We start from the raw sequence: 15000 nt of genomic DNA, 5'->3' as shown, positions 1-15000 counted from the left end.
GCCTCAGTGTTTTAGCTGAGAGCTCTGCCTCACACAGGAAGGAGATCCTGCAGGATTTGACCTTTTGACCCCAATGACAGGCATTAGATGAATTAGAGTATCAGGGACAAACTGCTTCTCAGCACTAAACTCAGTTTGACACTTTTCAGCACTTTGCAGCGTTAGGAGTCACATTCACTGTAAACACAAACCAGTAGAAGCTGAGTCAGCCTCACTTTGTAGCATGAAGATGAAACTTCAGCTCGGCAGCTCACACAGACGTCATCTGCTCTGACACTGTGAGAAGTGAAACACGCAGCACACAGATGTCCTGCAGCAGCGCCCCCCGGTGGCCACTGAGGGAGCAGCAGGTGTGGCTGTGAGCCGCCGCCTCACGTTTGCATCTGGAGTTCAATCAAACTTCAACAATTCGTTGGAGCGTCCTAAATGTTTATGGTTTTGCACACGTTTCATTTTGTTCAGTTCAGATTAATGTGTGTGTGCGTGCGTGTGTGAGCACTAAGACCTGCTGGACGTGTTTGAGCTCCATCACGTCTCTCATTCAGCACAGAGACCAAGTGAAGCAAAGAATGAGAAGAATGTTGCTGCTGTGCTCCGGTTTGTCTGGTTGTGCTAAGCTCAGTATGAACACACACACACACACACACACACACACACACACTGATCCCTGTCTGGTCCTCTGAAGTGTGGTTCAGCCCCTCCATGTCTGTTCCTGTCGCCCATCAGACCTCAGACTCTTAACCAAAAACCAGCAGAAACACAAAGGACAGTGAAGTGAGACACGTCTGTCCACACGTGTCCTCTGTCCCCGTGCGTGTGTCCTGGCAGCACGAGCCTGTCTCTGTGTCTTTATACACTCTGTTTGTGTTTGTGTCTCCACAGATGTTTTATTTTTATTTTTTTTTTCATTTTATGCAGCACATTGCAGCAAACACTGTTTTTATTTTCCTATTGTATCTACAAACTAAAGTGTTGATATTAAGATATTATAATGAAACACGTGTACATTTGTGTAAATATATAACTGTAATAAAGTCTGGTATGTTTCCTCATCGGGAGCCTTTTCTTTTATGAGTTTAGATTTAATCCTGATATTATTATAGAATTCATATTTACCTGCTGATGTTTATGATCATTTAATCCGGAAACGTCTCTGTACCACGTGACACTCATCCTCCAATCAGCGGCCTCCAGTGTGCGGTCGTGACTCGATCGGGCTGCGTTCCAATAACAACATTGGCCCGAATTCCACTTTATTACCGCCGTTTTGAAATATTTGAAGTATATTCCACATGTGTGTGTCACGTTACTGTTATGGTTTCATGTTATTAATATTTATTGATGTTTTTAATGTTTGGGTGTCGAGGAGTTGTTTGAGGATTAACGCAAAAATGAGGAAGTGCAGTTTGCAACCGGAAGTTGGGTCATCTCACGTTAGGAAATAAACAAGAGGGTTCGGGCGTTAAAACATCCAGCAGAGATGAATGAGGGCGAATACATCAACCAATCATATTGTTCCATAAACATATAAAAGATTAATAAGTGCTTTGTTCCAACGCCGGCTCAGTGTAGGTTGAACTTGAAACCTACTGTGTGGGTTTTATGTTGAAGGTTCACGCCGGAAGCCTCAGTGATCTTCGTGTCTAACTTACCGAGACTGGAAAGAGACCAGATGGAATTCAGCAGCTTCTTCTTCTTCTTCCAGATTCCACGCGTGTCAAACTGTCGTGTCCGAGCTCTGAGCCCACTTCCCCGCTGACTGAGCGCTGAGCTGAACCGTGAGTCTGAGCTGCGCTGTGACGGGACAGAGGCCGTGTAAAGCCCCGGGGCGGAGCAGACACACAGCGGTCAGTAGCTTCTCTATATTAGCTTCAGATGTTGGTGTCCTTGACTTTGTGAAAAGCTAAACTGAACTTCCGCCGTCAGAGCCGAGATGTGAGGTTTGACGGTGGTTTGTGAATTGAGACAGAGTAGTGTGAGTGGTGTGTGTGTGTGTGTTTACCCTCAGGCGGAGCAGTGGAGGGTGCAGCCTGGAGCCTCTGTGATTGTTTATGTGCGGCCTTTGAGCTCCGGCGGCTCAAACTCTCATTTCTCTTCACACTGAGTGAATGTTTACCTCCGCACGCACACACACATGCGTCGTGTGTTGTGTTTGTTTGTGTATTTTGGTGTTTTTACCTGCTAGCTTACTTTACCTTCAGCCTTCCATCAGCGCACAAACAACACAACCGGGCTTCCGGTGTGTGCTTTCAAAGTAAAGGTAATCAAAGGCGATCCTATTTACGCTGTGGTTATGACGTAACAGTGCACATTTAGGTGAGACTGAACCAGAATCTGACCTCTGACCTCCCTGGACCTCTGTAGAGTCTATTGGTTTACAGAGAGAGGTCAGCATGGATATGATGTTAGTGAGTGTGTGTGTGTGTGTGTGTGTGTGTGTGTGTGTGTGTGTGTGTGGGTGGGTGTGGGTGTGTGTGTGTGTGATTATTGACAGTATAAGCCTCATGTGTAGAGTGAAGGCTGAACGGGGCCTGATGGTGTTTAGGTGCTGCTTCACCTCAGGTCAGGATCAGACCTGGTTCAGGTCTTCACAGCTGGTTTCCTGTTGTTAAGGTCATGTTGTCATGGGAGCTTCAGGTTTAGGTTCAGTGGGTAGGGTCAGTGTGTTACTGTGACCTCTGACCTTTGACAGCAGCTTCAGCTCTGTTGCGTAACATGAAGAAAGGAATCAGCGGCTAAAGAAACCTCGAGGTTCAGATTTGTGCGTTTAGCCGATTAAAGTGTTTCTGTCATCAGGCGACATCGAGGAAAACGGTCAGTCAAACATCGTGCTTACTGCAGGCGAGGTCGCCCGTTCTTCTTCTCTTGTGTTGTGAGTGGAGGGAAACAGCTGGATGGAGGGAGCAAAGCATCATGGGAGAGAGGGGGGGGGGGGGTGAGCTGTCAGAAGTTCTCCTGCTGCTCCTCCTGAAACAGCAGAGGAAGAAGGAAGTGTGCAGCTGATGAACGCCTGCAGGCTGCTGGGGTTGAGGGTTTGACTCCAGGGACGACTGAGGCTCAAGAACTGCAGCTGCTCTGCATTCTTCACATTCTGAAGTGTTGACAGCCAAACATTCCCACCTTACAAAATAAGAGCCCAGTCATTCGCACCCTACAAAATTTTAGCCCAGTCATTCCCATATGTTTGATTGATGAATTATAACCTGATCAGGTTTAGCCACCGCTCACTCTGACGAGGGACGAGTGAATGTACTTGGAAGGTGCTGGAGGAATGTTGGCACACACACACACACACACACACACACACACACACACACACACACACACACACACACACACACACACACACACACACACATCCAGGCTGTCACAGTGATACTAACGCTCATGAATGTGTGTGTTGTTCTGGTGCTCAGGTCCCAAAGTGTGTGTGACGTGTTGGCCATGCCGCTGTTTAGTAAATCACCCAAGAGTCCAGTGGACATCGTCAGGACTCTGAAGGAGAACCTGGCCATCCTGGTGAAACAGGACAAGAAGACAGACAAGGTGTGTGTGTGTGTCTGCCTGTGTGTGTGTGTGTGTGTGTGTGTTTGTGTGTGTGTGTGTGAGTGACTCATGTCCTTCTGTCTGGGTGCTCAGGCGTCTGAGGAGGTGTCCAAGTGTTTGGTGTCCATGAAGGAGATCCTGTATGGGAGCAACGATAAGGAGCCTCACACAGAGACGGTGGCCCAGCTGGCTCAGGAGCTCTACAACAGCGGCCTGCTCATCTCTCTGGTGGAGAAGCTGCAGGTCATCGACTTTGAGGTGTGTGTGTGTGTGTGTGTGTGTGTGTGTGTGTGTGTGTGTGTGTGTGTGTGTGTGTGTGTGTGTGTGTGTGTGTGTGTGTGTGTGTGTGTGTGTGTGTGTGTGTGTGTGTGTGTGTGTGTGTGTGTGTGTGTGTGTGTTACTCCAGACACCTTTAGACCTGAATAGAATGTGACATGGATGAGATGATGTCATCACCTCATGGTTGTTAACAGGGAAAGAAGGACGTCTGTCAGATCTTCAACAACATCCTGAGGAGGCAGATCGGCACCAGGAGTCCCACTGTGGAATACTTCTGCTCCCACCAGGAGGTCCTGTTCATCCTGCTGAAAGGGTGAGACACCACCCACACAGACACACACACACACACACACACACCCTCTCAGCTGTGGTCACATGAGCTCTGTCTCTCAGGTACGAGATGCCTCAGGTGGCGTTGAACTGTGGGATCATGCTGAGGGAGTGTATTCGCCACGAGCCGCTGGCCAAGGTCGTTCTTCACTCAGAACATTTCTACTGTTTCTTCACCTACGTGGAGATGTCCACGTTCGACATCGCATCTGACGCCTTCGCCACTTTCAAGGTTCCTCAGACACTCTGAAGCTGCGTGCGTGCGCGTGTGTGTGCGTGTGTGTGTGAGATCATTTCCTGCTCTGTCGGAGCTTTAGAGCCTCAGAGTTGGATCGTTAATTTCTACTGGGAGCTTTTGAAGAGAAACCAGGTTGCTGGAAAACAAGCAGGTGGCGCTGTTGAGCTTGAGAACAAATGATGTAGTCGATCTTTGGTTAAACAAATGAGGCCCTGGGTTAAAGTTAGATGAAGGACAGTATTGATTACCTGATCACTGTCCTGATCAGCCCAACCTTTTCATACAGGAAACAGAAAAAAGAGTGTAAGTGAATGAGTCAGTTTGTTTTGACAGGATCTCCTGACGAGGCACAAAGTGCTGGTGGCTGAGTACCTGGAGCTCTACTATGACACTGTGAGTGACGAGCTCACACACATCCTCTCATCTCTGTGTGTCCACCTGCTGTGCAGGAAACCCTTCAGCATGCTTTCTTCTTCTGTTGCAGGTGTTTGAACACTACGAGAAACTGCTGCACTCTGACAACTACGTCACCAAGAGGCAGTCTCTAAAGGTATGACTCCCTAAAGGCATGACTCTCTAAAGGTATGACTCCCTAAAGGCTTGACTCTCTCTAAAGGCATGACTCTCTAAAGGCTTGACTCTCTCTAAAGGTTTGACTCTCTAAAGGTCTGACTCCCTAAAGGTATGACTCTATAAAGGTTTGACTCTGTAAAGGTTTGACTCTGTAAAGGTTTGAATCTGTAAAGGTTTGAATCTGTAAAGGTTTGACTCTCTAAAGGCTTGACTCTCTAAAGGCTTGACTCCCTAAAGAATTGACTCCCTAAATAATTGACTCCCTAAAGGATTGACTCTATGAAGGTTTGACTCTCTAAAGGCATGACTCTCTAAAGGTATGACTCTGTAAAGGTTTGACTCTGTAAAGGTTTGACTCTCGAAAGACTTAACTCTCTAAAGGCTTGACTCCGTCTAAAGGTTTGACTCTCTCTAAAGGTTTGACTCTCTAAAGGTTTGACTCTCTAAAGGTTTGACTCTCTCTAAAGGTTTGATTCTCTAAAGGTTTGACTCTCTCTAAAGGTTTGACTCTCTAAAGGTTTGACTCTCTCTAAAGGTTTGACTCTCTAAAGGTTTGACTCTCTAAAGGTTTGACTCTCTCTAAAGGTTTGACTCTCTAAAGGCTTGACTCTGTCTAAAGGTTTGACTCTCTCTAAAGGTTTGACTCTCTAAAGGTTTGACTCTCTAAAGGTTTGACTCTCTCTAAAGGTTTGATTCTCTAAAGGTTTGACTCTATAAAGGTTTGACTCTCTCTAAAGGTTTGATTCTCTAAAGGTTTGACTCTATAAAGGTTTGACTCTCTCTAAAGGTTTGATTCTCTAAAGGTTTGACTCTATAAAGGTTTGACTCTATAAAGTTCTGACTCTGTAAAGACTTGACTCTCTCTAAAGGTTTGACTCTGTCTCCAATCCGTCCCCCAGCTTCTTGGCGAGCTCCTATTGGACAGACACAACTTCATGGTGATGACTCGCTACATCAGCAAGCCGGACAACCTCAAACTCATGATGAATCTGCTGAGGGACAAAAGTCCCAACATCCAGTTTGAGGCCTTCCACGTCTTTAAGGTAACACAGCACCGTCTCTCAGCAGTCAGCACCTCATATAATACATTGTTCAGGATCAGGAGAGAGAGAAACATTAGTGATCAGTGTGAGTATTGATCTGCGTCACAGGGAGGCCCGGACTGACAACCTGCCCGTTTGACGTACGTTATCTTTTGTGTTCAGGTGTTTGTGGCGAACCCAAACAAGACTCAGCCGATCATCGACATCCTGCTGAAGAACCAGACCAAACTCATCGACTTCCTCAGCAACTTCCAGAAGGATCGCACAGACGACGAGCAGTTCAACGACGAGAAGACGTACCTAATCAAACAGATCAGGGATCTTAAGAAGCCCGCCTCCTAGAGGAACGTCCTGCCCCGCCCCCTCACTTTTTATTGATAAAGTAGAAAAAAAAACATGTTTAACAATTATTTAAAGAAATCTACAAGGCGTTTTTTGTCTTTTTCATTAATAATTTTTTCCTCAATCACTGATTTCTTTGTAATATTTTCTTAATTTATCTGTGCCACGCCCTCCTGTTCAGGCAGCTGATTGGCTGCCAGGAGAAGCCACAGAATCTGCAGCCGCTCACAAATCTAATGAAGGATTTTGGCTTTGTTCAGTCTCACTCTGCTTCAGGCATGAAACGCTCGGCTCATGTTTGCTTCTTAACAGGCGATCAAACCTCATGTAGGGTTTGATCTAAAGCCATGACCATGTTGTGAGGCGCTGAACAGAGATCTGATTGGAGACAAACTGATGTCCAAACGGTTTAAAATGGAGTGAAGCTCAAAGCTCTAGGCTCTTTTTACATTTAACATCTGGACTGTGCTGCATTGTGATTGGCTCTTCCTGTTTCCTGTGTTTGATCCTCATCCGTTTCTTCTAGCTGGTGTAGGTTGATGAGGCGTAAACATGGCGTTGGTCTTCACGTGTTCACACCTTTACACGCTTCCACTGCGTGATTAACGCTGAAAATGCAGCAGAGCTCCGTTTGACTTTACGTTGCCAATAAACATCAGTGATTGAACAAATGTTGTAATTGATTACAGCTGTCTCTGCTGGGTTAGGGTCAGGGTTAGGTCACCTTCCTAAGGGTCAGGGTCAGGGTTAGGGCACTCTTACTCTGAGAGCTGTGTTCAGGTTTAAAGGTTTTTTATTTGCTGTCATGTCCGTTTGTGTTGTGAGTGCCAATGTGAGCGAGACGATGACGTCGTTAATGTGTTTACTCAGACGTGCCTTTGTGTTTGCTGTGTTTGTTGTCTAATGATGACGTTAATCTGCTGCCATGGAGCTTCTTTGTTGTGGTTAAGCCGTGACCTCTGACCTCCCTGTGTTTGAGTTACGCTGTCTAAAGAAACTTTTTTACTTTAGTGCCGTCGGGCAGAGCAGGCTGAAGAGAGAAATGCATTCTGGGAGTCCAAACAGAAATGTGAAGATATTCATCTGAGTAAAAGAGAAAAGTCCTTAAATGAGGCGTTCAGGACCAAAGTGAAGTTCTGACCCATCACGTGTTGAAGTGTGTGACGTGTGGTGAAACTTTAAAGCTCATTTGACTTCATGGAGTTAAAGCAAATAAAGATGAAACAAAGCAGCTGGTCAGGTTTACAAATGTAAACAAAGCTTTACTTCCTGTTTGTTCTACAGCTCTGTGCTCTTCACTGAGCGTCACGTTCAATAAAAGGCTGGAAACACACGCGTGTCTGCTCGTCTGTCACACATGCTACATACAAGAGGACACGTGAAGAAGAACATACAGTAAACAGCTCTGTCCTGACAAAGGAAGGGAGATGTTGTGATTGAGTCTTTACATTCTCAGCAGGTGAGTCATTACAGGTGTGTTGTAATGTGGAAGGACTCGTTTGTGTTCCAGCTTCAGGGGCTAGAGCAGAAAACAGGAGGCGCCCTCTTGTGGCGGCACAGAGGTACGACAGCGACGTGTGTGTGTGTGTGTGTGTGTGTGTGTTGATCTTGAAACCTTCTGAGCTTCTCCTTCTTGGAATCTGAAGCTGAGCTGCAGGAAAAACACTTCAACATGTTTATGATCAGAATAGAAGTTTTATTTTGTATTTATTTGTATAGATCTTACGTGTGTGTGTGTGTGTGTGTGTGTGTGTGTGTGCATTACATCATATAGATTTAGTCTCACATGGACCTCTGGACCACAGACACATTTCACCTTTGCCTTCTAAAGTTGCATTATTGACTCAGTCCGAGGTTGATTGATCAGTCTGAGTTGTGACACAGCTGCTGAGACCAAACTGGTCCTGCTCCACAGGTTTCCCCACCCAGGCGCCCAGTCCGGCTCTATGGAACGCACAGAACAGCGCCCGCTTGGCGGCGTGGTATTCCACCGCCGCCCGCTTGGCCTCATGGTAGCTGCTGGGCCTCGCCGTCCTGATCCGCAGCACGGACGAAAGCTACGGGAAGACGAGACATCAGCCGGCACGGTGCGTATCTAAAGGTGTGTGAGGGTCAGGATGTGGGTTTGTTGTGGTTACCTCGGCGTGCAGCTGCGTCCAGCGCCTGTAGAGGGCGTGTTTACAGAGCCTGGACGGGCGGCTCAGGTCGTCTCTCCCTGTGGTGGCGTCGATGACCTCTAGTCCCCGATCGCCCAACGTCCAGTTCACACTGAAGTTGGGAGCTTTTCCAGGTTGACGAGCTTCTGCGTTGCTGATTCCTGTAGAAGACGAAGAGGTGAAGATCACAGGAGACTGTGACGTCCTACGGCCGCTGGTTCTTTAAATGCAGCACACGGGTGAAGGACAGATGTGATGCGGTCACACTAACATCTGGAGCTTCTCACCGCTGAGCAGAGGTCTGTTGAGGCTGAAGCTCTGTGGCAGCTCCTGGATGTGAGCGACCCTCTGGCTGCTCGCTCTACTCAGATGCTCTGCATGGTACAAACTGCCCAGGATGAAGCTGGAGAAGTAGAGCGGCTCAGTGAAGAAACTCAGCAGAGAACCCTGGAGGCCCAGAACGTTCCACCTGAGGACAGAACACCTGACACACTCACACACATGTAGAGATGAGCGGTCTGTTTGTCTCCTGTCCTCCTCTCTGTCCTCCTCTCTGTCCTCCTCTCTGTCTTCCTCTCTGTCTTCCTCTCTGTCCTCCTCTCTGTCTTCCTCTCTGTCTTCCTCTCTGTCCTCGTCTCTGTCTTCCTCTATGTCTTCCTCTCTGTCTTCCTCTCTGTCCTCCTCTCTGTCCTCGTCTCTGTCCTCGTCTCTGTCTTCCTCTCTGTCCTCGTCTCTGTCCTCGTCTCTGTCTTCCTCTCTGTCTTCCTCTCTGTCCTCCTCTCTGTCCTCCTCTCTGTCTTCCTCTCTGTCTTCCTCTCTGTCCTCGTCTCTGTCCTCGTCTCTGTCTTCCTCTCTGTCTTCCTCTCTGCCTTCCTCTCTGTCTTCCTCTCTGTCTTCCTCTCTGTCCTCCTCTCTGTCCTCCTCTCTGTCTTCCTCTCTGTCTTCCTCTCTGTCCTCGTCTCTGTCCTCGTCTCTGTCTTCCTCTCTGTCTTCCTCTCTGCCTTCCTCTCTGTCTTCCTCTCTGTCTTCCTCTCTGTCCTCCTCTCTGTCCTCCTCTCTGTCCTCGTCTCTGTCTTCCTCTCTGTCTTCCTCTCTGCCTTCCTCTCTGTCTTCCTCTCTGCCTTCCTCTCTGCCTTCCTCTCTGTCCTCCTCTCTGTCTTCCTCTCTGTCTTCCTCTCTGTCCTCGTCTCTGTCCTCGTCTCTGTCTTCCTCTCTGTCTTCCTCTCTGTCCTCCTCTCTGTCCTCCTCTCTGTCTTCCTCTCTGTCTTCCTCTCTGTCCTCGTCTCTGTCCTCGTCTCTGTCCTCCTCTCTGTCTTCCTCTCTGTCTTCCTCTCTGTCCTCGTCTCTGTCCTCGTCTCTGTCTTCCTCTCTGTCTTCCTCTCTGCCTTCCTCTCTGTCTTCCTCTCTGTCTTCCTCTCTGTCCTCCTCTCTGTCCTCCTCTCTGTCCTCGTCTCTGTCTTCCTCTCTGTCTTCCTCTCTGCCTTCCTCTCTGTCTTCCTCTCTGCCTTCCTCTCTGCCTTCCTCTCTGTCCTCCTCTCTGTCTTCCTCTCTGTCTTCCTCTCTGTCCTCGTCTCTGTCCTCGTCTCTGTCTTCCTCTCTGTCTTCCTCTCTGTCCTCCTCTCTGTCCTCCTCTCTGTCTTCCTCTCTGTCTTCCTCTCTGTCCTCGTCTCTGTCCTCGTCTCTGTCTTCCTCTCTGTCTTCCTCTCTGCCTTCCTCTCTGTCTTCCTCTCTGTCTTCCTCTCTGTCCTCCTCTCTGTCCTCCTCTCTGTCTTCCTCTCTGTCTTCCTCTCTGTCCTCGTCTCTGTCCTCGTCTCTGTCTTCCTCTCTGTCTTCCTCTCTGCCTTCCTCTCTGTCCTCCTCTCTGTCTTCCTCTCTGTCTTCCTCTCTGTCCTCGTCTCTGTCCTCGTCTCTGTCTTCCTCTCTGTCTTCCTCTCTGCCTTCCTCTCTGTCTTCCTCTCTGCCTTCCTCTCTGCCTTCCTCTCTGTCTTCCTCTCTGTCCTCGTCTCTGTCCTCGTCTCTGTCTTCCTCTCTGTCTTCCTCTCTGTCCTCGTCTCTGTCTTCCTCTCTGTCCTCGTCTCTGTCCTCGTCTCTGTCCTCCTCTCTGCCTTCCTCTCTGTCCTCCTCTCTGTCCTCCTCTCTGTCCTCGTCTCTGTCCTCCTCTATGTCCTCCTCTCTGTCCTCCTCTATGTCCTCCTCTCTGTCCTCCTCTCTGTCCTCCTCTCTGTCCTCCTCTATGTCCTCCTCTCTGTCCTCCTCTATGTCCTCCTCTATGTCCTCGTCTCTGTCCTCCTCTCTGTCCTCCTCTCTGTCCTCGTCTCTGTCCTCCTCTCTGTCCTCCTCTCTGTCCTCGTCTATGTCTTCCTCTATGTCTTCCTCTCTGTCTTCCTCTCTGTCCTCGTCTCTGTCCTCGTCTCTGTCTTCCTCTCTGTCTTCCTCTCTGTCCTCCTCTATGTCCTCGTCTCTGTCCTCCTCTCTGTCCTCCTCTCTGTCCTCGTCTCTGTCCTCGTCTCTGTCTTCCTCTCTGTCCTCCTCTCTGTCCTCGTCTCTGTCTTCCTCTATGTCTTCCTCTCTGTCCTCGTCTCTGTCTTCCTCTCTGTCTTCCTCTCTGTCCTCCTCTCTGTCCTCCTCTCTGTCCTCCTCTCTGTCCTCGTCTCTGTCCTCGTCTCTGTCCTCGTCTCTGTCCTCGTCTCTGTCCTCGTCTCTGTCCTCGTCTCTGTCCTCCTCTCTGTCCTCGTCTCTGTCCTCCTCTCTGTCCTCGTCTCTGTCCTCGTCTCTGTCTTCCTCTCTGTCCTCGTCTCTGTCTTCCTCTCTGTCCTCCTCTCTGTCCTCGTCTCTGTCCTCGTCTCTGTCCTCGTCTCTGTCCTCGTTGACCAGCTCCCTTCCTTTGTTTCTGTAACTCATTTCCCCCTCAGCTTGGGTCGAGACCTCATGATCATAATCATAATCCCACCTGGCGATCTTGTCGCTGCAGGACATGGTGAGCCGTCTCTCTCCCTGCAGGACGCCGTCCCACGTCTGCACGGTGTCCCTGGAGCAGACCGGGATGGTTCCCTCCCCAGACTCCAGCTTGGTGCGGAGCTGACCACGGGCCTTCCTGTTAGGGTGTAGGTCGCCCTGATCTGAGAGAGAGAGAGAGAGAGAGAGAGAGAGAGAGAGAGAGAGAGAGAGAGAGAGAGAGAGAGAGAGAGAGAGAGAGAGAGAGAGAGAGAGAGAGAGAGAGAGAGAGAGAGAGAGAGAGAGAGAGAGAGAGAGAGGGGGAGAGAGAGAGAGGGGGAGAGAGAGAGAGGGGGAGAGAGAGAGAGAGAGAGAGAGAGAGAGAGAGAGGGAGAGGGAGAGGGAGAGAGGGAGAGGGAGAGGGAGAGAGACAGAGAGAGAGACAGAGAGAGAGACAGAAAGCGCAGAGGATTCAGCTTCAAAGCCTCGTGACTCAAACCCTAAACTAAAGGTTGACCTGTGACCTTTGACCCATTGTTGAGTGCAGTGATGAGCACTGACCCTCTGCTGAGGCTTCATGAGGGGAGAAGATGCGGGCGTCCCCACACGGCGCCGTGCTGATGTAAAGGTGGAACTGCACCTCCTCCTTCAGACTGAAGCCGCTCCTGCTGTCACAGCGGGCGAAGACGGAGCTCTGCTGCTCCTCTTCATCGTTACTGCACAAACACAAACAAGGTCAGAGGATCTGGATGAGCAGCTGGCCCAGCCTTCACCGGGCTCTCAGGAGGAGACACCTGAGGGAGGTTCTGGCTCAGAACCCAGCTGGAACCAGAACCAGAATCATTCATGAAAGCTTTCTGTGGTTTCCCAGCCTGACCACCAGAGGGCAGCAGGCGGTCTCACCTGAGGTGAAGCTCCAGCTGTGAGTAGAGGAACCTGAGCAGGCAGCGCCGGGCTACGACCTCAGCGTGGCAGTCGTTCAGAGCCAGACCTCGGTCGCTCACGTATTCACCATTTATGCATTTGGTTCCCGTGGAAACACAGATGACCTGAGCCTCCGTCACGTCTGCGCCTGAACACGTGAAGACGTTTACAGTCTGACGCATCGTCTCATCTTTTAATACATTTATTAACATCCATCACACCTGTTGTCATGACAACACCAGCCAAGACTTTCCGTCGAGCGAGGGGAGACGTGAAGTCGTCAGTCAGCTCGCTGAATTTGTCAACGACCAGACGAGAGACGGCGTCCGCGAGGACCTGAGGGGCCGAAGAGACAGAGAGGTCAAAGTTCAGCCTGCATTTTAGTGTGTGTGTGTGTGCGCTGCGTGTGTGTGCTGCGTGTGTGTGTGTGTGTGTATGCTGCATGCGTGTGTGCGCTGCATGTGTGTGTGCTGCGTGTGTGTGTGTGTGTGTGCGCTGCATGTGTGTGTGTGTGCTGCGTGTGTGTGTGCTGCATGCGTGTGTGCGCTGCATGTGTTTGTGCTGCGTGTGTGTGTGTGCTACGTGTGTGTGTGCTACGTGTGTGTGTGCTGCGTGTGTGTGTGTGTGTGTGCGCTGCATGTGTGTGTTTGTGCTGCGTGTGTGTGTGTGCTACGTGTGTGTGTGCTACGTGTGTGTGTGCTGCGTGCGTGTGCGTGTGCGTGTGTGTGTGTGCGTGCGTGTGTGTGTGCGTGCGTGCGTGTGTGCGTGTGTGTGTGTGTGTGCTGCGTGCGTGTGCGTGTGCGCACGTGTGTGCGTGTGTGTGTGTGTGTGCGTGCGTGCGTGCGTGTGTGTGTGTGTGTGTGCGTGCGTGTGTGTGCTGCGTGCGTGCGTGCGTGTGCGTGTGTGTGTGTGTGTGTGCTGCGTGCGTGTGCGTGTGCGTGTGCGTGTGCGTGTGTGCGTGTGTGCGTGTGCGCGTGTGCGCGTGTGCGCGTGTGTGTGTGTGTGTGTGTGTGTGCTGACCTGTGGCCGGTGCGTCTGCAGGCCGTCTCTGAGGACGGGTCGTCTGGAAGGATCCTGGTCCAGCTGCAGGTGGTAGAGCGCAGACAGAGCGGCCTGAGCGGCTCTAGACTTGGCGAGCCTCTTGTTTCTCCCGGTTCCATGGAACTTCTGAGTTTCCACCGTCAGCGACACCACAAAGTTCTGGGCGTGGCTCTGGCCGCCCCCTGACACAAAGTGGTACTTCAGTCCGGGCCGTAGCTCGTTCAGGATCACCACCGGGTTCCTGCTGCGGGGGGCCGGGGGGGCGGGGCTGAGGTATGGGACGGGGGAGGGGAGGGGCGGGGCAAAGTAAAAGGCCTCGCCCACCGCCGACGCTGCAAAAGCGCTAAAGAGGCGGTCCTGAGCGCCGGGCCGGTCTGAGGTGAAGTCCATGTAGAAGGAGGCGGTGCGGCCCAGGACCACCTGGGCTTCAGACGCGTCGGGAAACTGGAGGAAGGAGCTCAGGGCCTTCTCAGCTGCAATCAGCTTGGCCTTCTTCTTGGTGGGACCAGAACCCTTGAAGGTCTGCCCGTTGACCTCCACCGCCATCAGGAAGACGGGCGCGTGAACGGGCCCCGTCTGGGACAGGAGCCGGTACTGCAGCCCGGGCCGGACCTCGTTCAGCTGCGTGACGGCGTTCTTGGGCGGGACCGGCCCCGGGACCTTCTTACGCTTCTTGGGCCTGTACTCATTATGCCTGCCTTCCTTATTGCCATCCTCCAGGGGACGCTTCCTGCCGCCCCCCCGAGCAGCACACCGAGGTTTCTGCTGGTCTTCCTTCACGTCTACAGAGGAACATCCAGAGGAACATCCAGAGGAACATCCAGAGGAACATCAAGAGGAGCATACAGAGCAACATCCAGAGGAACATCAAGAGGAGCATCCAGAGCAACATCCAGAGGAACATCAAGAGGAGCATCCAGAGCAACATCCAGAGCAACATCCAGAGGAACATCAAGAGGAGCATACAGAGGAACATACAGAGCAACATCAAGAGGAGCATACAGAGGAACATACAGAGCAACATCCAGAGGAACATCAAGAGGAGCATACAGAGGAACATCCAGATGAACACCACTCCCTCTCTGTGTAACAGAGCGAGTGTTGCGTGTTCATGGTATGTTTGTGTTTACATGATCCATGACTGTAATGAGGTCTGAACACCTTCATGTTCACAGAGCAGATGACCTTCAGGTACGTCTGCATTTATAACATCCTGCAGTAAAGATCCACAGGTTACTACTTCCTGTTTCCTCTGCAGGTTTGTGAGGAAACAAACAAACAAACGGGTCAAACTTCTCTAACGTGGGTTTGAAGAATGAAGCTGAAGGACCATCAATCAATCTGCACACACACACACACACACACACACACACACACACACACACACATTAAATTACCACCCTTTGCAGAGGGGGGAGCAATTGAGGGTTCGGTGCCTTGCTCAGGGGCACCTCGGCAGGGACTCAAACCCACAGACACGCTCACAGATCACACACACAAACACACACACACACACAGCACCATCGGGTTTGGACCAAAAACCCAAAAATCCTGCGGCGCTCAGTGGAGCAATGTGACCTCTGACCTCAGGGTG

General features: G+C 50.6%; 2 protein-coding genes and 1 pseudogene across 2 annotated transcripts; 2 read left to right on the top strand and 1 right to left on the bottom strand.

Moving 5' to 3' along the window:
- LOC143016983 (guanine nucleotide exchange factor DBS-like) overlaps positions 1-1044 on the top strand; it is an 8278-nt pseudogene extending 7234 nt beyond the window's left edge.
- A 391-nt stretch (positions 1045-1435) lies between these two features.
- Positions 1436-7684, top strand: cab39l (calcium binding protein 39-like). The gene is made up of 10 exons (XM_076171596.1): positions 1436-1568; positions 1706-1847; positions 3417-3546; positions 3640-3804; positions 4020-4138; positions 4219-4387; positions 4727-4786; positions 4878-4943; positions 5866-6009; positions 6172-7684. The coding sequence occupies exons 3-10, from the start codon at positions 3445-3447 to the stop codon at positions 6349-6351; spliced, it is 1005 nt and encodes a 334-aa protein (XP_076027711.1). The 5' UTR covers positions 1436-1568; positions 1706-1847; positions 3417-3444; the 3' UTR covers positions 6352-7684.
- Positions 7685-8195: 511 nt separating this feature from the next.
- Positions 8196-14609, bottom strand: LOC143016982 (double-stranded RNA-specific editase 1-like). The gene is made up of 9 exons (XM_076171591.1): positions 14537-14609; positions 13386-14188; positions 12587-12701; positions 12345-12513; positions 12003-12157; positions 11458-11626; positions 8795-8976; positions 8490-8668; positions 8196-8408 (listed from the first exon to the last, which is right to left on the bottom strand). Exons 1-9 carry the CDS (start codon positions 14607-14609, stop codon positions 8196-8198), a joined length of 2058 nt encoding a protein of 685 aa, XP_076027706.1.
- Positions 14610-15000: the final 391 nt, after the last annotated feature.

Source organism: Genypterus blacodes, unplaced genomic scaffold (genome assembly GCF_046128005.1).
Source record: "Genypterus blacodes isolate CSIRO-AG114 ecotype Tasmania unplaced genomic scaffold, CSIRO-AGI_Gbla_v1 ptg000259l_1, whole genome shotgun sequence".
Classification (NCBI taxonomy): Eukaryota; Metazoa; Chordata; class Actinopteri; order Ophidiiformes; family Ophidiidae; genus Genypterus; species Genypterus blacodes.
The sequence above is the reverse complement of the archived record's forward strand: the minus strand, read 5'-3'. Positions and strand labels throughout refer to the sequence as shown.